The 26,754-nt window shown below is 40.2% G+C and overlaps 1 protein-coding gene across 2 annotated transcripts; it reads right to left on the bottom strand.

The window, feature by feature from the left end:
• Positions 1-26,754, bottom strand: CEP43 (centrosomal protein 43). 2 transcript variants are annotated; one of them, XM_075411852.1, is made up of 12 exons: positions 26,663-26,754; positions 19,346-19,399; positions 17,406-17,460; positions 16,663-16,751; positions 14,692-14,826; positions 13,837-13,920; positions 9,107-9,324; positions 4,950-5,059; positions 4,278-4,346; positions 3,496-3,535; positions 2,748-2,841; positions 1-2,289 (listed from the first exon to the last, which is right to left on the bottom strand). In XM_075411852.1, the coding sequence occupies exons 1-12, from the start codon at positions 26,744-26,746 to the stop codon at positions 2,203-2,205; spliced, it is 1,119 nt and encodes a 372-aa protein (XP_075267967.1). In that variant the 5' UTR covers positions 26,747-26,754; the 3' UTR covers positions 1-2,202. The 2 variants fall into 2 exon arrangements, with proteins under 2 accessions (XP_075267967.1, XP_075267976.1); XM_075411861.1 differs by having other exon boundaries at positions 14,704-14,826.

The raw sequence follows: 26,754 nt of genomic DNA, 5'->3' as shown, positions 1-26,754 counted from the left end.
ACAACAGCTTTATTTTGCAATTGGAATTATGCTACACAATTCAGTAAAAGCCCACGGGAGGAACAGCACGGACGCCTGCCACTTTTTGGCATTCCCTTAGACTAGAGCCAAAGTGCAAGGTCTCCAATGAACCCCCAGGGAAAACCAACAGCACTTTGCTGTTAAAAGTCACGTTAACACTTAAAATATCTAATCAGTTATTTAAAAGGCCACATCTTCAAATGCAATTAGAAATCGTTTAATAAAGTTTTTGTTTCTTTCGGTATGACAAATTGCCATATACCCTACAGCTAACGGAACATCATGTTTTCCCAAGACATGTAAAAAAAGCAAACACACCGCCTCTACATTATTCTGTACACTTAAAAATTGAATGCCAGAAATCAGTTGTTCCCAGGTGTTCAAGTGGAATTTTACTTCCCTCAGACATGCTGTTGCTCTGGTTAAAGAAAAAAAAAGAAAGGAAGAAAAAAGCCCAAACCAAACTTCCCCTACACAGTACCTTGAGGCACAGGGTCCCCCATACTTACAGCAATTTTTACACAGGATGCATCATACGTTACCACATTGTTGCTATTTGAAGTCTATGGCACACTGATTTTTTTGGGGAAAAAAAAATTGTCCTCTGTGTTCAGCTGCTACAATATGGCGCTAAGTTAGAAGTTAACACCAAAACTAAATATTCTGATGCTTTCTCGCTGGCTGTTTTGGGGTGCACATAAATAAAAGGCACACTTTTCCTCTCTCCTCTCGAATTATGTATGTACTGTACAAGCCTAACTTCCTGGCACCGCTCCATGCCTGCTGGCCCAGCGCTAAGAAGGATTTTAAGTCAGCATCCAGTGGTAGTAGCAGCTCTATATGCTTAACCAATGGCTTGAGTCTAGCATGTTACTTCCACTGCGGTGACCATCCATGAGAGGCCAACAGCGTTCCTGAAAAAAAAGTACAAAGCCTAAAAAAAAAAAAAAAAATTAAGTTATTTATATCCACTTACATGTATATTTTCCAAATGTGTTCATAATGTTCAGAAAGTGCACATTTGAAGTCTTGTTTCAGTATTACAAATGTCCATGACCTGTATATTACAGCAGTGCCATGTACAACAGTATTGTCAAAGAACTGTCAGTGTTTCCACTACTGACCCTGTTTTGCAAGAGTACAATGAAAATACCAGAAATTGCTCTTAGCTAGAACTTAGTGTCCACCATGTCTTCGGTGTGGTATTTTTAAATATTTGGATTTAATTCTGTATAGCAGTCAGAATCTGAAAGAACAGAAGGTTAGTGGTTTCACTTTTTGGCGCTCATTTTTACGCAGCAAGGATTTTCAAGAATGAAAGTGAGCTTACAGCACAGCAAGAGCCCTCAATAATAAAAGCTCCACAAACCATTACCACACTGTTAAAAGCTAAACAAAAACCGGTAAGACTTAGTTAATGATTTGCAGATCGTTACAAAACTAGTTTTCGTGATTTAACAACAGATAACATCGATGAAATTATCATATAAAAAAACAGCTTAGGTCTTAACATCAATGGTCTGACAAACATATTTAAACAAGAATATTCAGAGTTAAGAATAGTGCTAAATCTAGATTTGAGAGTTTAGACACTCTGAACTTGTTATGCCTTTTAAAAAAATAAAGTCCAGCTTTCAGAAGAGTCTGAAAAACAACAGTTTCAAGTAAGTCTGGAGCAATTGGGTATTGTGGCTGGGGTGACCATAAATACGTACTACATGCTGACTTGACAAAATTGTGTTAAAAGAAGTGCGAGTTGAACCACTGCCTCTGAAGGTTCTTGCTTTGGTTATCCTTAAAAAAAAAATATTCAGACTGTTACAATAACAGTGCAAGTCCATTATAAAGCCACGTGCCTCTCTGCAGATGTTCTCTTCTCAGCTGGTTTGTATTATGCCCACTGCCAGCAATGGACATTCTGCTTGGAAAATCCACCTCCTGCTGTAAAAGGTTTGGCCGAACCAAATGAAGAAAATAATTCTGGTATCAGACTCCAACGGGAACGCACTATTTCATTTAGTTCTCTTTAAGAAAATTTAAAAGCCTTCTCCACCTCCAGTCTTTTTGAAACACAAGGCACAAATAGGGAGTGGACATTCCAGCAACAAGTGATTGTCTGAAGTTAACAGTCCACAGCAGTCTTCCAGTCCAGCACAACAAAACATTTTTTGCTGTCCGATTCTATGCCACGTCTTCCAGATAATCTGCAACATCACTGGCAACATCACTTAACTGAGAAAGGGTAAGGTCTTGCGTGACGCCTTCAAGCTAGAAAATAAACGAAATTACAAACTCAGAAATCATAGAAACAGTAAGTGTTACTTCTTGTAGTCCATCATAAAGCATCCCATCCTTTTGGCCTCTTTCAGTGAGATTTCATGCTCCTTTAGGAGGTGCTCAGAGAGATCTTCAGATAAAGGGATAAGACCTTTATATTCTTATGTCGGATACTAAGCTGGTCTTAGATACATTTTACACGCCTAGAAACAGACAACGAATTGTGTTACCGAGTAATTGTTGTGGGGTTTTTGTTTTGTCTTTTTTAACTGGTACAGTATCTAACCTGGCAGGAATACTAGGTGTAAAAACACAGAACATAACAAATAACACCACCGTAACATGTATCCTAGGAACCTACGAGAACGGCACATTCCTTCACAGGAGGTTAAAAAAACGGTCAAGAGAAGATGAGAAGAATGTAAAGAACAATTTTAAAAGAATCCTACTTTATCACTGGCATTTGACTCTTCTGTTTCCACAGAAATTTCATCTATTTCTTCACCAATACTGATATCACTTTTTTCCGAGCGATGACTAGTACTGAAGAGAAAGAAAACCATAATGGCAGAGGTAAGACTTTCTTTTCGAACACCCAGGTATTACATTCACTTTCACTCTATACCTGACAATTGACTGGGATTTCACTTCCTAGCAAATTAAGTATGAACTTAACTTCAAAAACAACTAAAGGCTTTATACCTAGATGAAGCCATGAAAAATACCAATAAATACTTAGGCCTCAACCCCGCAGTTTACAACACCGATACCTTCACATCATAGGGATGAGGCTGTTCAATATTTATTACTGACTACTCACGACGCTTTATTTTTTAGTTGAATATTTCAGCACCCACCATATTCATTGCCTAAGAGCATCAAGTGTTAAAAGATTGTTAAGGGCATGGTTCAGGAAAAAAAACCCAAACACCTTCCACAAAAAAGCAGCAACTCATCACCTTAAAGTTAGCACCAGGTTTTTAAGGAACTTGTTACCCGCTACACGAAAGGGATCTGTTTCTTTTAAATTTGTAACTCTACGTATTCAAGCAGCAAAGTGAAATTTAAAGGAGTTCAGAGATCCTGACAGACCCCAGTAATAGTACCTAGCTGAAACGTTATGAAATAATTAAATGATAGTGCACATGCTTATAATGCGTGAAATGCTATGCTACTGCAGTATTATACTTCTCTTACCTGTTGAAGTCATCAGCATACTCATCGTCATCTCCATTTCCTAAAGAATTTTGAAAAGGTATTAATCAAACCAGTTTTCTCTTCAGGAAATGCAAAAAAATAATCTACTCCTGCACCAAAGTACATGGTCTGATGGCCAGCCAAAGTGGGAGTAGGTTAAATTCCTTGTGCAGATTGGGAAGAGAAGATGAGCTTGTGTTTGTCATTAATTGTTCTCAAACTCATTTACACGAACTGTTTTGAAACTGAACGTGCATTTTCAGGATGTTGACTACATTGCTGAAGACAAAATTTAAGTAGTTGGCAGCTCTGTTTTGAGCGAGAGCTGACGCTTCTCACACCACATCATCTCCGTCTTTCTCCTAAAGCTTACAAGGCAACTTTCAGAGGGGTGGAGTGCAAGTCAGCATGCCACTGAAAACCAGCAAGACTTGCCTGGCGATCTTTTTCCACAAATATAAACCCCCTCTTTTCTGAGAAACCTAGACAACAAAATTTATCAGGTGGTATTAGCAAACGTATGCACAGAATGAATCAAATTTTTGCTGCACGTGTAAAATACTAATCCACGTGTAGGACACCAGTTTTCACCCCTCTGCATTCCTTTCCATCACACCTTAACTCCAGTAGGTTTCACAAGGGTGTTAAACAGAGTGACAGAAGTAAAAGCTGGAGATTTTAGTTCAATACGTGTATTTCAGTTTCTCAGATTCCTCCAAGAAGCCAGGCCAGAACTTACAGTTAAAAATATCAGAGCTTCTTCATATTTAGCAGTTACTTGCCTAATTCTAGCGATCCCAGTTTCGCATTCACCAACTGCAGGTCTTTCAAAACAGAGTTTCTATTCAAGTCTGTAACAAAACAAAAGCATTTGTATCAAAAATTTGACTTGTGACTCTTTAATAAGATCCCACTTAAACACACCCATCAACCATTTATAACAAGTGTTATTTTGTAATAACCTTACATAATTTTATAGCAGAGTATGGTAACATAATATCTTGCTTTCAGGTCTGAACTCTGCTAACATTTAAAAACATGAGTAGCAAACAGGGACGATCTCCCAGTATTCGGGCTCAAGTTTTACAACATGAAAGCAAACATCCCTAAAGAATTTGTGCACATAATGTAAGATAACAATACAAAAGGAGGAAGTTAATTTCAGTTAAAAACTGAGCAGTAGAATTTTATACTCCTGAAAACTGCTTTGTATACACAGAAAAAAGGAATGTAGGTGAGTATTTCACACTCCAAAACATAAGATGCCCCAATGGTAGCATAATATACCAAAACCAGTATGCGATCACTCGGTGAAAAAACCACTACCCAGCACACTGCAGCCAGAAGAGGGCCACAAAGTTAATGGTGTTTGCATCTGAATGTGCAGATCCTTCATTCCGTGGCAGGAATTATCTCCTACATGCATCAAAACACAAAAACACGTGGAAACTTACCATCGGGCTCCTTTAGCGAGGGTGCACCGGTCAGGGAGCTCAACCCACTTTTTAGAGGCGGTGCATCAGAAAGGGTTGCTAGACCTCCTGCTTTATTAGCCTCAGTTTTCCTAAAACACACCAAATAAATCAGAACTCCACAGAGCTTTAAAATACGCACAGTGACTTTCTTTTCTGTTATTTACAAAATTTTCATAAAACTAGAACAGCAATATTTACAGCAAAAAGAGCAAGGGCAAGGACTATTCATTCTGCAATCTTAAAAACAGTAGGCAGTTTACAGGCACAAGGGTCAAGCAAGACATTTGTTAAGAAAGTCACTTTCTCACCTATGCAAAGACTTCTGCCTGCCTTCTTTCATAGGCAAAGCTCCTGCACCTTCATCACCATCACTACTTTTATCAAGGGGCCTTTCATTATCCCCACATGTAAACGCAGCCAAAAGAAGAAAGATTCAGACATAAATCAATATTTGAATCAGTTTTACAACTACAAGAGATTATGTCTGACAAAACTATTAATCCTAAAAGCAGCGAGTTCACAGAACGAAAACCTCTCAGTTAAAGCAACACAGATCTCCTCATCAAAAATATGAGCAGAATAGGTAGTAAAAGTGTTGAGTTCAAAAACTACTTGCCAGTAAAGGATGAAGAAACACTATTAAAAAGAGATCAAGATTTTCACATTTAGTACTACCAGAACTGCTTGTTACTGCGATTCCATTCCTATCAGTGATGGAAAACATTTGAATCATTCATTATATCTGTTCCACCAAAATATCATGTATACCACCAGGCATCAAAACACTTCAGAATTTTCAACAACAGGTTAGAGACCTGCAGACAACGACAGCTTGGACCATCTTACTCTGTCCTTAGGAACTGTGTGCTCCCTTCCTCTCTGAAGCACCCTTCTTACCCTGCTTCACTAGCATAACACAAAGAGATTTCACCTAAAGAATATACTCTTTTTTCTCCTCTAGAGGAGCTGCCAGGATGGTGGAAGATTCAGCAGACACAGCTCAGTTACAATTAGTTGCTAGCTCATTCATAATTAACATATTCAGCAAACCTTACTATGGCGCATTACCATAATATCTACATCACAATAACATCCTGAAGTACAAATTACTACCTGGTGGACTGTGACTACTACAGACACACATAATTTGGAAATTATTTTTTCTGTAGGGAATTTCTCTGCTAGGAAAAAGTCCTTATTTTGCTGAATAATAAATAGACTTTCTTGGATGGTCTTTTTAAAAAAATCCAGTTTACCCAATTTTAAAGTGAATTTCCCTTCTTGCCATATGAAAATGCTTGAACAATAAGAAATTAGTCCATAATATTATTATCCGGAAGTTCTTCCAGCCTTTTCTAGTTTTCCCAACTTATTTAAACCTATTTTATCGCAACACAACCACCTGCTATGATGATTAGACTTTAGTAAAAGGCTAGTTAAATGAGCTCTTGAGTAAGGAGTAAATGCACTCTGATGCCATTTTAATCTTGACATTTCCAATAAGAAAAAGAGAAAAGAAATACCATAGTAGGGTTACTTGTAACACATATTTTCCAGAGAAAAATCACTGCTCTTTGAGGAACAAAATTCTGCTCCAACTAAATATATCCCCCGAAAGCTGTATTACAGATAGCCTTTCTCAAAGAGTCCCAGTCATTTACTAGTAAGAGACCTTGTCTACCTGGCATGATGGCTTTGTGAGGTAACTAAATGATCCCATTCCAAGAGCAAGCATCTATTGTAGCGATAAGACAAAAAAGTTTCTGCTGCTCTGCCCACCATCAACACAGTTGGAGGGAAAAGCCAACACAAGGGGAGCGACTGCCAAACTGGCTGATGGAGTTGCCAAGCCACACTCTGTGATATTTGCAAAGTTCTGGCAGTCAGGTGAAGCACCTGGAGACTGGAAAAAGGGAAACCGATTTTTAAAAAGTGTAGAAAGGAGGACCCCAAGAACTACCAACCTGCCAACCTCATCTCTGTGCCTGAGAAGATCCTCCTAGAACCTGTGCTGAGGCACATGGAGGACAGGGAGGTGATCCGAGACAGCCAGCATGGCTTCACCAAGGCCAAGTCCTGCCTGACCAACCTACTGGACTTCTATGATGGGGTGACTACATCAGTGGGCAAGGTGAGAGCTACGAATGCGATCTGTCTGGTCTTCTCTAAGGCCTTTGACATGTTCCCTCACAACATCCTTCTCTCTAAATTGGAGAGAGATGGATTTGATCGACTGATCAGTGGATGAGAAATTGATTGGACGGTCACATCCAGAAGGTAGTGGTCAACAGCTCAATGTCCAGATGGAGATGGGTGACAACTGGTGTCCCTCAGGGCTCCATACTGGGACCAGTACTGTTTAGTATCTTCAGCAATAACACAGACAGTGGGATTGAGTGCACCCTCAGCAAGTTTCCCAGTGACACCAAGCTGTGCAGTGCGGTCGACACACCTGAGGGACGGGATGTCATCCAGAGGGACCTGGGCAAGCTGGAGATGTGGGCCTGTGTGAACCTCATGAGGTTCAAAAGGGCCAAGGGCAGGGTCCTGCATCTGGGTTAGTGCAACCCCCGGTATCCACACGGGCTGGGGAAAGAAGGGATGGAGAGCAGCCCTGTCAAGAGGGACTTGGGGGTGCTGGTGGGTGAAAAGATCAACATGACCCGGCAACGTGCACTCGTAGGCCAGCAGGCCAACCGCACCCTGGGCTCCATCCCCAGCAGCGTGGGCATAGGCTGAGGGAGGGGATTCTGCCCCTCTGCTCCACTCTGGTGAGACCCCCCCAGGAGTCCTGCGTCCAGCTCTGGAGCCCTCAGCACAGGACAGACCTAGAGCTGTGGGAGCGGGGAGGCCCCAGCAATGATGCGAGGGCTGGAACCCCTCTGCTGGGAGGAAAGGCTGGGAGAGCTGGGGCTGCTCAGCCTGGGGAAGAGAAGGTTGCGGGGTGACCTTAGAGCAACTGCCAGCGCCTGGAGGGGCTGCGAGAGAGCTGGAGAGGGGCTTGTTACAAGGACATGGAGTGATAGGATAAGGGGTGATGGCCTCAAGATGAAAGAGAAGAGATTTAGACCAGATATAAGGAAGATATTTTTCACACTGAGGGTGGTGAAACCCTGGCACAGGCTGCCCAGAGAGGTGGTCGATGCCGCATCCCTGGAAACATTCCAGGCCAGGTTGGACGGGGCTCTGAGCAACCTGAACCAGTTGAAGATGTCTCTGCTCATTGCAGGGGTTTGGGCTAGATGGCCTTTAAAAGTCCTCCAACCCAAACTATCCTATGATTCTATGAAACTGGCTTGCAAATGCTTCTGCAACCTCTTCTGGTAGCCTCAAGTAGGGTAGAGTAGTTCTCGGATTACTCGAGCACAGCAAAAGAACACCATGAAATGATCTTGCAGCATTTCTCTATAAAGATATCTAAATTAAACTTCAGGAAAACTCGACAATAATACAAAGGTAGGTTTCTCACTTTTATAACAAAGCTGTTGTATAGTTCAGTCACTAGTTCTTATTTCAAACGGTATTTTTCAGTCATCGGACTCCGCAAGTAAACAATAAAAAATGTCATTCAGGAGCATTTACAAAATTGGCACAGGCAGAAATAACAACACTTCACTGAAAACACTGAACTGCACACAAAAGGTGCTGCAACGTGAAGAGGAAACCCTCAGCTGTGAGAAACCTTTCCTTATTCTCACGGTTTATGGAGCCAGTTTACACGTTCACCAGATTTTCTGTACTCCTTACAAAGCCATAGAGATATGTAAAGCACTACCCCTCTAGTGCTGATCACCACTGCGGCTCTGCTGCAAGAGGAAACGCTGATGTTTGTGCCTCATACACATTCATTCCACCAGAGAAACAGGCTGGGCCATTACATACTCTAACTGAGGTACCTTGCAGTGATACAGGTTTTTCCACTCCTGGTACATCCAAGAGATCCCAGATGACACCACGCATTTCAAAGAACAGAATCACAGGATCATAGACATGCACATTTCAGAAACAAAATGTTACAGATCTAAACACTTGCATTTACAAGTGTGAATAATCAAACATCAGGTAGCTCTCAAAGTTCTGCAAGCATATCAAGGACAAAATACACCTGTATTAAGTAGAACATCCACACTACCTACCAGCCATAAGTTCTTTCTGGTTTGGGTATAGGATCATCAAAAAAGGAATCTCCCTCTATATCATCTTCATCCACACTCGGATCACTTTTTTTTTTGGTATTTAAGTCTTTGTTTTCTAGTTGAAGATCTAGTTCTGCTTCATTAGGCAGAAAATGAATGCTGCTTTTGCTTGCTTCCCCTGACGAGACACTTGTATCACTTTGAGTGGTTTCAGCAGCCTTGAAAGATAAAGAAAAAAAGCCATCACTGAAAGGAATAAGTATTTATGTCTCATAATACTGTAAGTGGTAATATCAACACACAACACATAACACATACCTAGCATCAATTTTTAAATAGTTAGCTCAAATTTATTAGTACTTCTCAGGAATTTATTAGTGTCATCAAGAATCACACAGAATAAAAAAGTTATTTTATCACTTTTGAAATGAAGTTTTATTTATTGTTGCTGCTATTAAAAAATGTTGCTCCAGCCTCTGCATTGCTTCACTATCTAGATCACTTCTGTTCTAAAAGCAACCAATTTTAAAAGACGTTGGCCATCAAATAAAGAAATCCACAGACACACTGTTACTTACCTCCTAGCTGTGAATATTGGGGGTTTGTTTGTTTTACAGCCTGAAAGTTACACCAGGCTTCATTAGTGTTATTTTGCAACTTGTCTATAAACAAATGTTGTTAGTTACAGCCATTTTCTTTAAAAGAAATCAATTTAAACACATGCAAATTACTCTAACTTCCATATTAAATGGTAATCTCTTCAATATAACATTAGGTTTTAAAGCAGCAAGCATAAGACGACTGCATTTAATGACATTTCTCTCTCCAAATACTGACACCAAAAATGACAAACAAGATACTTTCAAAGTACAGATATTTTCAGTCTTTGTATCATACCTATGGCTCAGCCCTACTAATGCTCAATTATGTAGGGACTATTCTACACGCTAACTTTAAGATCAAGTAATACAGCTCAAGCCTTCTCTTTGCAAACCTTTATGGCCCAAAGAACAATATTCAAATTTATCTAGATAATCAAGCTGTTGTGAAAAAACAGATTTTTATTTTTAAACAATAGCATCTTGCTACCTAGCAAGCAGTACTGCAATTTTTATCCTCCCCTAGACTTATTAAAATTAAGCCAGCGAAAAGATCTATTTATTACATGAAGTTCTTTCCCACACACTAAGAACAGCAACAGTTTTGAAGCAAAACCAACAGTATTGTTTAATGCAGATAATCGATACGTAGGTTGCACTGTCCCAAGTATTTCTTCCTCAGTCATTAACTTTCATTCAGAAGGCTGAAGTAAAGTTTTCCAACTGTAGGCCACAAAGTTTACAAAGCCCTATGAAAGTCATTTTATCTTAGTCACAGAACTACGTTCAATCGCTGGCAGCAGCTCAGTTCTTCTAGGGCAAGAAAAAGTATCCACCTGTAAGTGGTAGCAACAACAATATTTTAATTCGCTATCCTAGAGAAACTGAATTTTATTGAAGATTAAGAGCTTAGTGATACCCCGACTGGAGTAAAGGGGAAGTTTGAACTACTTTTCTGTTCTGGGCCCTAAGGGAGCGAGCTGCTACTGTCTCATCTGGGAAACTACAAGCCAAGCACAGCAGTTGGCCTTTGCTTGATTTCATGCAAAGGCTGAAATCACTTTTGCTGAAGTGAAATAACCACTTTCAGATTGCAGGGACAGGTTAACTATGGCGAAGGGTTCAAAGAGCAACATGCCTACCTTGGGTTTCAGACTAATGGTGTTCATAAGATAAGTCAGAGTGCGGTTTCACACTTGCACCTCAACAAATGTAATACTTTGCTGCTGCCAAAAGCCGTGGTCTTGGTCTCTCCTAGCACACTCCCTTCCACATTTCAGGTACTGGTTGCCAAGCGACACTCAGAGCCAGTTCAGCTCACAAGTTTGCTGAAAAACCACCAGAGAGTCTCAAGTTTCAGTCAGGAAGTCTAGACTGTTCAGGTAACTTCCACCTCGCTCCAGCCACGACCAGCTAAAATGTCCTCCTTCTGAGTTATTTTTACTCCAGCTATGTTGGACAGGCAGAGTATTCTCCCGTCCTGCCTTTGCCACAGAGAATCAGGGAAAAGAGATATCTAAGAACTGCAGTGCCATTAAGATATTCACTAGCTATTCTTAGAGGAGTACATACCCAACCAACAGCTGCTGCTGTTTCTGTGAAAAAACATCCACACAGAAACCAATTTTCTCCCATTTCTGAGATAACTACATTTTCATGGCGGATTCAGCAACACATTCTGAAAAGCATTTCCAGAACATGTTCATCTGTCTCCCACTGGAATGGAATTATGATTTGCTTGCACAGAGGATTGGTGTAAAGAATATAAAAAGCCTGATGATAAATTCCAACCTGTTGGAAGTTATATTCTACGTGCAACCTCATCACAGCAGAAAGAGCATGTAAATGAAAGTGTTCTTATACCACCTTGGCTGCTGCTGCATGCCATAAGTATTCTGCTCTTAACTGTGGTGTTCTGACAACGCACAAAACTCTCCTTAAAAAAAGGAAACATAGTTCATTGAACGATCTTTTACCACATTTCAATACTTCTTGCTCAGAATGAAATACTCCTCTCTGGTAGCTTCTCTAAAATTTAGATCCTAGAATCACTTTCTTGCATCCATATACTTCTTGAGGATTAAGCACACACATATTAAAAAAAAATGCCACTATCACTAGACCAGTCCAAATCACTATTATTAAGCTGAAGTTACTCAATAGGAGAAACTTTTGCATCTATTGACTAGCACATCTTAGCAGTCAACAGCGGCCTGAAAAAGAGTTCTGACAACCTCAGGGCAGAGAATACACCGTACTACAGTACGGCATCACTTCTGGAAAACCCCGCTAATCTTTGCAAATCATTCAGACATGGCTTGTGTTTATTTTCTACCCAGTTTGGACAGCACTATCTGAACTAGGTACTGGACTTCCAGTTTCCTGCCCAAACAATTCTGATAAAAGAACCAAGACTGCCATTTATTCCTGTTACAACCTTAAACAACAGGAATGACTGTTTTTACTCCATGATACTTCCTCTAAAGCAGAGTTTCCAGGCATCACTTAAAACTCATTCTCATCAGTCTAGTTTCCTAATGAAACAAGTCTTAATATAATGTATTCCTCTGTGCTTGTCTCTCTCTGTCTTCCACTAACTACTATATTTCAGACTGGCTGGCTAAGTTTAACCACTGCAAAAAGCCTAGAGGTTTCAAAAAATAAAAACAACACAAAAACAAAACAAAAAACAAACCACCAAACATACCAAATGTACAAAAAACCCCTGGATAACTGCATCGCCAAAAGCTCTGTCAAGCACAGACATAAAGGAGTAAGATTCACACCAGACAGAGGACAGACCAGCCTTGAGACATGTGCACGCACACCCAGAAGAACATCCGTGTGAAACCTGGTTCAATTTATAAGCTGTTGGAACTACTTTTTTCCTCCTCTAGGCAAGTATTCTTTTCCTGAGGAAATGTCATATAAGAAACTTAGCTCTCCTCTTTCTGACCTACTTAATTCAAACAGAGTAATTTAAACCTGAAGATGAAACATGGTATACGCAAGGGAGAATGGAACATTTATGACTTCTAACTCACCTTCAGTAGTTCTTCTTAGCTAATCTAGAACTACCCCAAGACAAAAGCAGGGGCTCAGGTATGAAGCAACAGTATTAGTAATAGTGATATTTAATAAGCATTCAGATCTTTTTAGTAGATTTGTTCTGTTTTAGTAGCTGGTGCCAAGCAGGAATTATCTCCTAAAGCAGATCTGAAATTATTAGAATTTCCATTCGAAGGTCAGTTACAGAAATATTAGCTTTTAAGATACTATCAACAAGCACAGCAATTAATAAAGTAGCTTGAAATGAAACTTGCTTTTCAAATTGTAGTTTTCTGGTTTTGCATGGCAAAAAAATACAAATCTGAAGAAAAATTAAGAGCATCCAAACTGAGCTGTCATTTTCTTTTCTTTTCTCCTTATCACTCCCTCTCCCAAATGAACAAACTAACAACAAAATCCATGCAATGTTATATTTCTCAGCTTTCATTTGTGAGTTGGAAAGCTTCCAAGTTCTTTCCAGTAACCCTGAAAAAACCTGTTAAAGCTTTTTATGTGATCAGATTACATCAGTAATTTGAACAAACTGTACTACCTGAATCAAGGTTGTTTTGCTTTGTTATTTTGGTTGGTTGGTTGGATTTGTTTCTTGGTTTTTGTTTGTTCGTTGTTTTCCCTGAGTGTAGTGGGTAGCTGGTTTCTTATGGAAAAGAGGCTTAAGCGATTATGTCCCTTTCCGTGCCCTACTCCTTCCCATAATTCTCAACCTGTTGATCAGTTCCTGCCAAATGTAAAGCAGTATTAGAGGCCAGGAAGATGTTAGTTAATACAGATTCTGTACTAACAGGAAGCAACAGAGCAAAGAAAGCCCCAGGCCCCAACACAAAGACAGTTGTATCCTAAGCCCTTACGGATCCCAAGCAGCAATCAGCCAGCAGCCCAACGAACAGACAAATCAGCTCCAGCCTGTCCGTGTCTCAGACTCTGTGCATCTGCCGTCACCCACCCAGTCACACAGGTACAGGGCTTTGCAGACCATTCGTATCCACAGTTTCATACGAGCTCTCTCTTTTCCTTGTCTCATGTAGGTTATATAGCTTTTCCATTATACATAAATAATCTCACCTTATTTGTTATAGGGTGTATACTTGATCTTCCATCAGATGATTTTGATGAGGGGCATAGGCTATCACTTAGAACTGGAGCCACCTAAGAAATTTCATACAAACACTTCTTAAAAATTTATTTAATTCTGTCATAATATCGTCCAACAAGAAACAAGGCTACCACCCTCACTCACACAATCTGTAAACTGTGACACCCTGATGCTATGTTAGCTACTTCCGAATTTTAGCTTTCACTGGGGTACTGAATGCACCCTGGGCACAGAGAATTTTCTTTCGAGCCACAATCACAACAGAGACCAATCAAATGCTATTGGCTGGATTTCATTCGTTTTATTAACAACTTAATTATATATTCCATTAAAATATTACTGTCATTGTATTCAGGCAGTTCAATACTTTCACATATTTAGTTTTAAATACATGTTTTCAAAACCGCTTTAAAGCTTTTAACAAAACCAATTCTAGGCTTTTGAAGTTATATTAAAATTAGAAGTATGCCAAAGAAAATAGGTACAACTAAAAGTGTTACCAAACCACATGAGAAATTAGAAAATAAGTGACACTGTTTTGTGCCATTTACCTGGATTCACTCTGTGTTACTACATTGTAGCAAAATATTAGTAAAAAGTACTAGGGTGGCATTAAAAGTAACAGAATAATCATAATCTTTATCTTTCTGCATCGTTTTCTGATAAGTTATTTTGAAGGCATAATATAATACAGTAATAACTTGAAACGGTATAATACTACAACAATAGCCAACTGTTCTTAATTTCAGTTTATCTTTCATCACTGAAATGAAAATGAGTAAAGAATTATGAAGAAAAAGAAATTACATGTTGACACTACTTACGTCTCCACTGACCGTAATCTTTTTCTGCTGACATTTTCTAACAACCTCCAACAACAGGGGACCACCCACACTGCCTTCTGCTTCTGTAATTCCCAAATCTCGAGCTAAGTTTTCTCGACCATCAAGGCCATTTAGCTGGGGAGGAGAAGCAGGGAAGGTGTGGAGAAACATTAAAAAAAATAAATCACTACACAGAAATAACTGTCAGAAAACAGTAATATAACTCCTAAAGCTTTTTGGCCACATTTAACACCACAGTGTATTTTGGCTAGACAGTGATTATTTAAGGCTCCCCGTTGCATGTAGACTAAAGCCATGACAGCTTATTGCATCATTTACTGCTGTTCTGTACCTGAACTTATCACAGCCCACCCAAAGTTGTTTTAAATATGCAAGTATTCGTCATTAGCATGCTTCAGGATTTACACAGGCAAGTTACTTTAGCCTATCACGTTTAAAAGTGGATCCTGGGACACCGAGCCAGTGGTTCCAGCAAATTAATAGATGGTGGAGTGTCTCCATTCCTGTGCGTGTAGAAATACACCAGCATAGGTCAACATTTACGTTCAGTCTGTTTCACTTTTAAAAAACATGGGTTTGAACAGAAACATGGATGAAAGTAATTTAATCTCAGCCAGAAAAAAAAAAAAAAAAAAAAACAAAAAAAAAACCAAACAGGACAAAATTAAAGAAAAATAGACTTTTAAAAACTGAACTTCACATTATAACAGCAGCAGAATGCTGGAGCAAACCCAGGTCGGTTGGCATAACGTCACAACAGCAATACTGCAAAGGGCACCAGTTTGTCCTGAACTCTTGTGATTATTTAGTGACACTTCCTACCAAAACACTGCTCAAGCCAACACTGAAGCAAGCCACCACTAGCCGAGCACGCTGGAAGATGGAGGTACAGAGGCAATGCAACAGGCTGCTCAGCAGAGGAAGACAAAGCCGAATCTTTTTGGCACAGCAGCCTTGGCCAACCCGTTTAACTCTGGTCAGATTCCACATATGCACTGCAACAGGCGAAAAAGGCGCTTTTACTGGGAAAAGGAAGGGGGTGTTTCAAAGAACATGAGCTGGCTTTACGGTGCAAATGAAGCTCTGCTCCCAAGAGCGAGTTTCTATTCGGTAGCATGAACACAAATCTCTGTACAGATGTTTTCTAGTGCAACAAATGCAGCTAAGGATATTTGGTGCGTGTATGGGGTTTTCTGTGACAAAGCCCCTAAAAAGAAACACGAACTTCTGAGAAACAGAAGTCAATTCACTGATTTAATGAAGTTGGATTTGTAATAAAATAACGATTTAAACCGGCATTAAGAACAAAAATGAGTATTTGACATGTAAAGGGAAATTCTTCAGCTAAACGGAACTGTTTCAAACCCAAATTTATTATTAAAACCCTTATATCATAAAAAGAGATAGAGGGACAAACTTGATGAAAAACCTCCAACTCAATATCAAAAGCCTGAAGGCATCAGTCGGGCTACGTGATCATTGCAGGTCCCTTCCAACTGAACTATTCAATCAATTTTTTGTCATGTGCATCTGCACAGAGTCCTGTATTTCACTGCAATGCCTCTCAAAGTAGATTACTGACATTATTTTAATTTTCATGTGACAATAACTTAATATCATGACATAGTAAAATTATTGGCAAAAAATGTTGCAGGAGTATTCTGTTGTATATCCTGTTACATGATTTCACAAAAATTATTAATTTGTGAGTTCAAAATTAACATATTATCAAGCATTGATTTTACATAAAGAGAATACTCAACTCATACTAGCACACTTTCCTGGAATATGTGCTTTATGGCAGTAAGTACCTTTTACAGACTAAACATCAAAAATTATTTATTCTAAATACAAGCAAGTAGCTTGAACAAATCTACTATAGCTTCTGCGTTCACTGCCACGCACTCCAAACACTCAGCACAGCACACAAATGAAACCAGTAGATCTTACTGTGCTTGATTCCGGCTGGAACACGGCCAATGTAAAATCAAGATTGAAAAAACGTAGAAATTCGGCAACAAGACCCGCTACCAAGCGACCTAAAAAGGAAATGAGAGGAGTAAAAATACACCAGATAAATCTTTGAAGTAAGAATTGTTTCTAACATTAACATGGCTTTAGTGTTAACATCTACATTGATTCAACACTCCCACAAACATAATTTAGACGTTCAGCAAACCACCACCACATAGCTAACTTGTTTTCCAATTCCCTAACTTCCAACTCAGCCATCGTATCAAAATTCTTTAAGTCAGCAATACTGCAGGAGCACAAATAGAGATTGCTCACAAAATTCAGGTGCGAGATTATTTTTTTAAAACTATTCAGCTGTTTTAAAGACATCATTTTGGCACTTCCCCTATGTGTGCATTCACTACTGTACCTCCACAGTGAGTTTTCACTGGTTGCCGTCTCTGTTGGTCTAGAATGGCTCTGAGTTAGCATAATCATAACTCATCATGAAATATTAATCTAAATGCATTAGTCATCTCAGTTAAAAATACAACTTCAGCAATATTAACTTCAAAAATTATAGATTGAATTCTATTCTGAACGAATAGTAATTACAACATCTGACAGGAACAAAAGACATTTATGTCATGAAGACTGTACTGATAATAAAAGATTCAAAGATTTAATCATTTCTTTCCTATTTTTATTATTTTAAGAAGCATACTAAACAAAAAACTTACCATCTTTTGTACCTAAAAAGTTTTTCAAGCTTTCATTTACCAGAGGTGCTTTGTTCTGTCAAAAAGCAAAAACCAAACAGTAATTAACATCACCCTCTTATCAGCAAGAAACTGAAAACCACAGCAAGCTGGTGTTCCCGTGTATGCTGTTCCACAGTGGTGTCTGGCACATGCAATTCACTTCTTCAAAATCTGTTTTTGTATTGATTCTACTACCTACACGTAAAAGCCGCAGAGCCATACATTTACCTAGGCAAATTAAAATTGTCTCAGTATTTCTATTGTAAATGCTATAGAGCTAGAGTCATTTCACCAAAATTCTTCATCGCATACTGATTTTTACTTGCTTAATGATTAAAAAGGTAAGTTAAGCAGTTAACTTCCCAAATTGCTCCTCTAATACAGTGCCAAGTTTGTTTAAGGAAATTCAGTCTCACTTTTTAAAAAATGTGAATTTACAAATCATCTAGACAAAGCACGGACCGTGCTAATTAGTGGTCCACAAATCAATACTAATCTTCTACAAATTAAAAGGCCTTCAAAGATATTATGAAAATGGTTTTTCTCCCTTGTTAGATTTGCCCTCTTCAACTCTGATTTTTAAACATAGAGATATGAATGTGCTGTGTTTGGGTTTGTCAAAATTGTCCATAGATTTTTCAAAACAAATTCTAAATGCCATTCCTAACATACCAAAATACCCTGGGGAAGAACCTAACTTGAAGAAAAGGATCTGGTACAGGTATTTGTCACTATAGTCACAAATGCTAACACACACAAGAAAGTGCTGGGCAAAAATAAGAAATGTATCTTGCTTAATAGTTAAGAAATCTAGAGTAATGATAAGTATTACTATATTTCCAGTGTCTGTTGAGTGTGAAATTAAAATATCGCGATACATTTAAGCCTTTTGAAAAAAGGGTGAGCCAAGATCATGACTCTCCAGATAGTCTGGGAGGCTTTCCACTGGGTACCCTACAATACACTGAAGCTCCCCCTAAGAGATGGCACGGTTCCACTTCTCACTCTTCCATTACGTCTTCTGCAGCACTCTCGGGTTAGATTTCTGGAATGTGGAATCTCATACCATAGCATAACTACCTCCCCTCCTTACTCAGGTCACAGTAGCATCTGCTTCTGCTGAGCAGTTTTTCAGAAAGAGCACAACCATCTAAGTAGGGGAGGAATAGGACAGCTTTCCACTCCTCTTTTCTGAAACGGAGGGCCTGCACATACAGCACCCTCTCCTCTCTAGTTCTAGAAAATGGAAAGACACGGGAAACGAGGCAATGCCAGCGGTAGAAAGGGTCACAAAACTAGCGTCTGCATACCACAGCAGTATTGTTACTTAATCATGCTACTAAAACATACCTGTAGTACTACTATATTGTCAAGGTACCAGTACATAGTCCATCTCTTAATTCAGAATTCTTCCTTAAATAAGCAAATTATCGTGAAGCAAGGCTACAACAGCTTTATGAGAAACACCAAAAGCATTAGCATACTTGGCAAGTTACTGCATTAAACTGCTTTCACAATACATTTGTCAAAAAAACCACTATAATAGGTTAAAATTTCAAAGACGTTATTCTGATTTGATAAAATCTTGATCAGTCAACTAGATTGCTCTTTAAAGAAGTATGCGATGAAAAAGATATTTAGTTATTCTGGCCAATTGGACAGAAGCAATACAAACCCAGCAGAGACTGTTACTTAAAGCTACATTTTCTAGAGGCTACATAACAATTCCTCTGTCTAAACATCAGGAAACACCCTGATAGTCCTGTTTTGTGCTCTTTAAGCATCATGCTCTTATGAAGTAATACATAATTTTCTCTTGCTACATTTCACAAACAAAGTATTAAAGCTATTATATTTAATTCTACATGAAGAACTATCAGGATGCTGATTTGTAATTTCTTTTTTCGAGGTTCTCTTACCTCTACTTTCTCTTGCTCTTCTAACGCCAAAAAAACAGCTGCTCGCAACTCTGCCTGCCAAATAAGAAAAAAAACAAACAGCATTTCTATAAGCACTGTTTTCCCTATGCAAATAGAGCGCAGAGAGCCAGCAAGTAGCTTAACTGCTATTTGTTTCTCCTCGAGCAACTTGGCATCAATTTTAATCTACATCAGTGCAATTAAGAGCCTTAAGATTACAGGCAATGTGACTTGGGGCAGGGAAAGAAGAGTTTTCAGCCTGAAAACAACAAGGGGCAGGGGGATTTGAAACAAGACTTCCTAAATTTCTTCATACACAAAAAGGTTCCAAGTTACCTACATTATCTCCTAATAGTTTCTTCTCAGACTTAAAAATCCAGCTCTTTCAGGCAGCTTTGAAACACCTACACTTCATCTACAATTTGTTCAGGAAACGTGAACAAATGGCTTGTGATAATACATTTCAAAAAGTTAATGTTAAGATATACAAATTCCTATGATTTCTTGTCAGATTACACTCAAAAAACCACAATTTATCAAGGGAAAGACAGTATGATTTCAGCCATTCAAACACTCCTGTAGTGAGGTTTCACCTAACTGATTTTGACTATCCTAATATGAACGATCAGAATTTTTCCAAGGACTTTTTTGAATATTTAAGCCTAAGCCTCGCCTATCTTATTATTTTCTTTTTTTGAAACATGACAGTTCCTCTACTTTCATTGAGCATATCAAATGGACATCATACATTACATTTGATGAAGCAGTTTGCCACTTTAATCAACTCTTAATCTGACATTTTGAAGTAGCCAGTGGCTAACACTTCAGGAATAAACTACAAAAGCCAGTGCTACTTACTCTGTATGCCAGTTTCCTCAAGAGCAAACAAGCAAGCAAGCTTTCAAAGAAAGACTGATTCACATAACTAAGAATAAAATAATACGAAGAGTGTCTGGATTTTCTCATGTATATTACAAAAGGTAACTAAACATGGATTATCCTGTAACTGTTCCCTCTCACAAAAAAAAAAAATAGTAACATTCTATATGACAACTACTGTCTGTACTCAGTGGTGAAAGGCACGAGTCAGTATTCTGCAACAACAGTACATTTCTCCTTTTCCTCTCAGGCATTTGCAGCTCAGACAACACTGTCTCCTGCTGACTACTGTTGTACTGTAAATCAGAAGCTTGTAGTCCATGAAAGCATCTCTTTTCTGCACTGGGCTGTAGTATCCCTCCTCAGAACCTAGGCAAGTTTATCCTGCTGTAACCACAGAGCCTGTTGCCTGTGTCTGAAGGACTGTACTGGACAACAGCTCCCTCGGTCTGCAGCTCCCTGAGACAGGGGAAGACTGTTCTTATCGCCTCAAGAGCTCCCCAAACGCACTTTTTAGGTGGCATCTCAAGAAGGCAAATCTGATTTGGGAATATGCTCTTAATACTAAGATAACAAGCATCTACCTTAACAAGATTACTAGTCTGATTCAGTACACTTGTGAAAGCCATCCACAGCAGCTGGCACAGCCAGGTGCTGGGTGAGAAGGAAAAGGGTAAGACAGAGACTGTCCAAGGACTGAAGGATGTCCTGTAGCCTGTAACTACCTCTGGCTCGCAGACTACAAGACTCCATCCACAGGTATGCAGCATGCTCCTGGAGATTTCTTTTATTGTGACATTTGTCTTTCATTGTGCGAAATGCATTTGTCCAGCACTTCAATGAGAGCGAGGACAAAACTTGAGGCAATGTTTTCCAGCAGGAAAGCACCTGGGGACTTCAAACTCATTTCTCTGCCTCAAAGCACGTAGGCACATTGGCGACCAAGATGACTTCTAATCATAGGCATTAAGCACAAACTGTGGATGCGGCTTATTCCCAGCACACTGGTCTCCTTTGCATAGCTACACAACTCACTTGCAAACCTCCTGATATCCCAACACCTTCCAAAGATCTCAGCAAAATTATTTTTTCCTATCAAACTTTATTCATACTTCCTACTCCCGAGGCAATATTTTAGATGAATAAGCAATGGCTTCACAACACTGACTTCGATATGCTGTGGAATATGAGATCAAAACGTGGTCACTTTAATTTCATAAAATGCTTTGCACACGTGGGACAGTTGAGTGTGACATTGGCTGCTAGTTGACAAAGCCTTACTGTTTCATGCACCGCTCAATACCATTTCTATGAACCCTTAAGAGTCCTGCAGCTTTTGCAGAAGAAGTCCTGGGATTTTTTGTTTTCCATCAAAGATCCATTAGCAGAAAGTATAATATAAATTTCAGCTTGCCAAACACACGTTACCACCCTTCTCATCCCATTTAAGCAGCTGGACACACAGTTTTTGAAGCCACATACAGGCAACATCATGCACTCTCTAAGAAACAAGGGGTAGGCAAGTTCAGTGAGTGTCAGTAAGGGGAACATTGACTCCAGAGATCTGCAACGGGCCAGCCGGAGGTGCCAAACTCTCCTGCAAGCTCACACGCACAAATAGTTACTAACAGCTGCATCAGTAGATGGTGTAGTTAAATGTATGTTCAGGGCAGTGAAATTATTGAAGTAATGCATAAAATTTCGCAGGATAAAAATGCATTACTGCCCAGATAAACTGTTTACAGACCTTCCAGGCAAAGCACAGGCATGTGTAACTGCCATCTGCTCCAGTGCTACGAACAACACCACGCATGCACAAGCAGAAACAATCTCTCACGTATGTAAAGTTTAGCAGCACACGGGCACCTTCCTGCACAGCTTTCAGGATCTCAGCTTCCCAGCTCCAAAATGACTGCCATGGACCTCGGCAGACAGAGAGCAAGACTGGCAGAGAGCATTAAGCAGCCTAGCCACTGGTGAGCACCCCAGGCTAAAACCCTGTACCAGTCTATGAGCATCACAAACCCAAAGCTGGTGCCAAACCGTAGACAGCAACTTCACTACCAATGTTACCCAGCACCCTCCCTGTCACTCCTCATCTGCAGAGCCTGTGAGGTTCTCATCCCTGAGCAGGACCAGTAGTTTGCATGACCATTTTTCGTCCACTTCAGTGGAAAACTCTTCAACTTAGCAGCCTTAATTGGCTAAGAAAGTGCAACTTGCTGGCAGTGTAACTGGAAAGATGAAGAATGCTGGATAAAGAAGTAGGAAGAACCCACACCACAAAGGAAGTAGTAAATACCTAATGGCCATAAACTTTGAATACCTGCTGCTACATTTACCATGTGCTTACTCTGCCATGTCACAAGCAGTTCTCATTCTCATGCTCCTAGAAGCAGAATACATCCACATCAAGAGGACCATAGTGACATTTAAATGTTGAACTTCAGCTGGTTAATCTGAAAACATTATAAATGGTTGTATTTTACTTAACTTACAAAAATAAGAAGAAATAGAGGTTAAAGAAAAAAAAAATTAATGATTCTCCTTGATTCCAAGAAACGAGTTTACTTTGATATGAACTGCTTTTAAAAAAAACCAACCAAACAAAAACACAACATGCAGAAGACAGGAGATTACACTATAGTGTACAGCATACTCATCGTGCCAGTTAATAATTCAAAAACATTTAAAAGCATTGTTCATTATAATACATGGAATGAAGATGAAAAAGCAAACAGGACAATTTTAACTGACCTATGCATATGCAGTTAACAGCCTATTTTAAAAACAGTATTTTTAATCTCTTTAACACCACTCTATTTGCCCGCATCTCAGCTGTCTGGGTTTTGAACCACATTAGCAAGAAAATAGCAACAGCAGCATCAGCTGGCCAAAAGCATTACTAGTCATATGCTGATCTCCCTCGTATTTGTAGCAACAGCAAGTTCCAGAGAAGATGTAAAATTCAGGTGGCATAAACTTATTTTTCCAAAACAAAAGAGATTAAAAGACACAAACCAAAACAGAATAAGATAACAAAGGAACGCAGTAAGAAGCATAATGGTGCTTCTTGCTCTGATGATGACAGCTTCCCTAGGAGAAAGAAAGATCACGTTCTCCTCAAGGGAGAAGAACATCTCTATCTGCACAGCATGCATCGCACAGCATCAGTGATAATTTTCACTGAAGTACAAATACCCACAGTTATATTCTGTATGTTTACAGAATTCATGAGGAAGCAGTCTTATCCATTAGATTAATTCCAATGATTAACAAATTATATATATATATACACACTGCAGCTTAGAGAAAACAGGAAGTTCTCAACTGCAAGTGGCAAATGTATTTACACATCTTCCAGTTTTCATAATATGACTTCATGAAGTACTCCAGTGCTCAGTCTAAGGTAAATAGAAAAATTGTGAACAGATTTTTTAAATGTCATGCAAGTAACATTTTCTTCAGCTAAATAATTTACATCAACCGCAGTGAGCTCAAGAAATTAGTCTCGAAATAAGAATAAACTAATAAACTGCAACCCATTATAAAATGTTGTATTAGAGAACAGAGAAATAAGTTTCTTTCTAAAAACTACTCAGTCATTATGTTACAAAATGTATTAGCTGACAGCCTGATACATTCTCTCCCCTGAAATAACTCCCTTTGAATTCTAACCCTTCCAGAGCTGTCTTTACCTATAGTGCTTCATACCACTTCAGCTATACATTGACCATATGTTCTTCTCTTTAATGTATCCACTTCAGTAATCTCAAATACATTATTACAGTTAACTTTCTAGCCTCATCCATCTTGAAAAAAGTCAGTACTCATTCTGAAGCATAAACAACTCTTTTGATAACATGTAGATGTTCACTCAGTTCTGCCACATCATAAAAAGACGCACAACAGATAAAGAAATACTATTGATCACAACTATGATTAATTTATTTTAATGAAAGGATGATGGCAATTTTTGTTAACACATCATACAATCTAATTTCATTTAAAAGCTGACGATTTAAGAGGGCTTGCTCAACCTTAACTCTTCTGGAAGACAATGGGCTTTTTGTCAGCTACTAGCAGCACAATTTCTGTAAGCCATTAGTACTATAAATCAACAGTCAGTCATGAAAATTGCATGCCAATTAAGGTTTACAGCTAAGAACAAGCACCAGGAATTCCTCAAACGAACAGACTTAACCATAAGCATACCAATGAGGCTGCACCTTGAGTGCTGAGTTCAGTTCTGGGCCCCTCACTACCAGAAGGACACTGAGGGGCTGGAGTGTGTCCAGAGAAGGGCAGCGAGGCTGGGGAGGGGTCTGGAGAACAAGTCTGATGAGGAGCGGCTGAGGGAGCTGGGGCTGCTCAGTCTGGAGAAGAGGAGGCTGAGGGGAGACCTTATCGCTCTCTACAGCTCCCTGAAAGGAGGGTGTAGTGAGGGAGGGGTTGGTCTCTTCTCCCAAGTAACCAGCAATAGGATGAGAAGAAATGGCCTCAAATTGAGTCAGGGGAGGTTCAGATTAGATATTAGGAAAAATGTCTTTCCTGAAGGAGTGGTCAGGCATTGGACCAGGCTGCCCAGGGCAGTGCTGGAGTCCCCATCCCTGGAGAGGTTCAAAAAACATGTGAATGTGGCACTTCAGGACATGGTTTAGCAGGCGTAGGGGTGTTAGGCTGGAAAAGACCTCTAAGATCATCAAGTCCAACCGCCAACCTATGATTCCATTCTATGATTCTATTAAAAACAGACATAACCCAGTAAGTGGGATACAGTCTGTGATTTTCTAAAGTCATTTCCTAGTTTGCCTTAAGGATACCTTACAGCATATCAGATACTACCTGCTCTTAGCACTACAGAATAGCGAACACTACAAGAACTATATTTACACAAAACTCAACAAACTGGCAACCATAGTACAAAAACTTGCATAATACACAGAGGCAGGAATTAAGAAGGTACAGCTCATGTGCTCAATATGACCTACTTGGCTTGTGATTATTGTTAATTATCATTTTACTATTGACATACTTTTATTGGCTAACACTATGCGACAGGTTAACAGGTGGCCCAGAAGGCCTGTCTGACATTTAGCTAGAAAACGGTCTCCCTACTCAAAGCATAGTTACATGAGCTAGAATCTTCATCAACTCCTGGAGTTTAACTAAGGATTATCCATTTGAAGCGCAAGAACAACACTTTTTTAATAATACTATTTTGTTGAGAAGTATGACAACTAGAGCAGAACCCAATGGATTCCAAAGTATACACAACAAAGATGCTCTCACTTCCGCTAACCGCTTCAGTTCTTGAACCCTTCCTGAAATATCAGCAACGAACACCCACCTCTTGCAGGCTTAAAACAGAACACTGTGGATAAACACCACCATCCTTGATCTGAAATCCAAACTTCACTTTTCCTCTAGCTTGGAGGAGAATCCAGCAGTTCTTATGCTTCCATATAAATACCTATAAATATCTGCAGGGTGGGTGTCAGGAGGACAGGACCAGACTCTTTCCAGTGGTGCTCAGCGACAGGACAAGGGGCAACGGGCACAAACTGAAGCAGAGGAAGCTCCAGCTGAACAGGAGGAAGAACTTCTTCCCTCTGAGGGTGACGGTGCCCTGGCCCAGGCTGCCCAGAGGGGCTGTGGAGTCTGCTTCTCTGGAGATATTCCAGACCCACCTGGACACCGTTCTGTGCAGCCTGCTCTGGGTGACCCTGCTTGGGCAGGGGGTTGGGCTGGGTGACCCACAGAGGTCCCTTCCGACCTCTGCCATGATGGGATTCTGTGATTCCATATCTGTATGGCTCTTTGCTATACACATTATTTCTGGAAGGTTCCAACTTGAAAAAGAATGCACGGAACCAGTGTTTCATACCCTTTCTGACACAAGCTCAGACTGCACCACAGGCTTGGAAGTAGCATACACTCCGCTACAACGCTATCTTCCATCTGTTCTCTTAACATAGTATTTGTTCTGATGCCCTGTAGGCAAGCAAAAGAGTTCCCAGGTTTAGCAAGCCTCCAAGACACAGCGCGAGCAAACCACACTCACCAACGTTTAAACACCGACCTTCAAAAACTCTTGCTTGAAGTTTTCAACAGGGGCTGTTCATAACGAAGCGGAGACCAGGTCTACCCGCCTCGCCCCACACCACCCCTCAGCTCCCCGTTTCCAGGGGGTTCAACAGCACCAAGGCAGCTACGAGGCGCAGCCGCACAGCCGGGCTCCCTGCGGCGGCCCGGCGCTCCCCGCCCGGGCCATGCGGGGCCTCCCGCAGCCGCCGGGCAGCCCCGATGCGGCGCTCAGGCCTCGGGCCCTCGCCGCCTCCCCCCCCCCTCCGCGGGGCCGTTGACCGCCGCCAGCCCGCGCTCCCCTCTCCCCGCCGGGCAAGCCGTCCGCGGAGGGGAGGCCCTCCTCCCGCCCACCTTAATCTTATTGAGCACCCCGCTGCTCTCCAGCGTCTGCACCAGCAGGTCCCGCAGCTCCGTGTCCTCCTCCGCGGCCGCCATCTTGCTTC

The sequence above is a fragment of the Opisthocomus hoazin genome, chromosome 2 (genome assembly GCF_030867145.1).
Source record: "Opisthocomus hoazin isolate bOpiHoa1 chromosome 2, bOpiHoa1.hap1, whole genome shotgun sequence".
Classification (NCBI taxonomy): domain Eukaryota; kingdom Metazoa; phylum Chordata; class Aves; order Opisthocomiformes; family Opisthocomidae; genus Opisthocomus; species Opisthocomus hoazin.
Note: the sequence above shows the minus strand (reverse complement) of the source record. Positions and strands in the feature narration are given on the sequence as shown.

What these genes read in the sequence shown, in the direction of transcription:
- CEP43 (XM_075411852.1), bottom strand. Translation starts at nt 26,746, where the DNA reads ATGGCGGCCGCGGAGGAGGACACGGAGCTGCGGGACCTGCTGGTGCAG. An exon ending in TACACCCTATAACAAATAAG is followed by an intron (nt 9,325 to 13,836) that starts GTGAGATTATTT and finishes TTATCTTTCAAG; the next exon opens with GCTGCTGAAACCACTCAAAG. An exon ending in CCAGAAAGAACTTATGGCTG is followed by an intron (nt 5,060 to 9,106) that starts GTAGGTAGTGTG and finishes GGTGTGTTTTAG; the next exon opens with GAAAACTGAGGCTAATAAAG.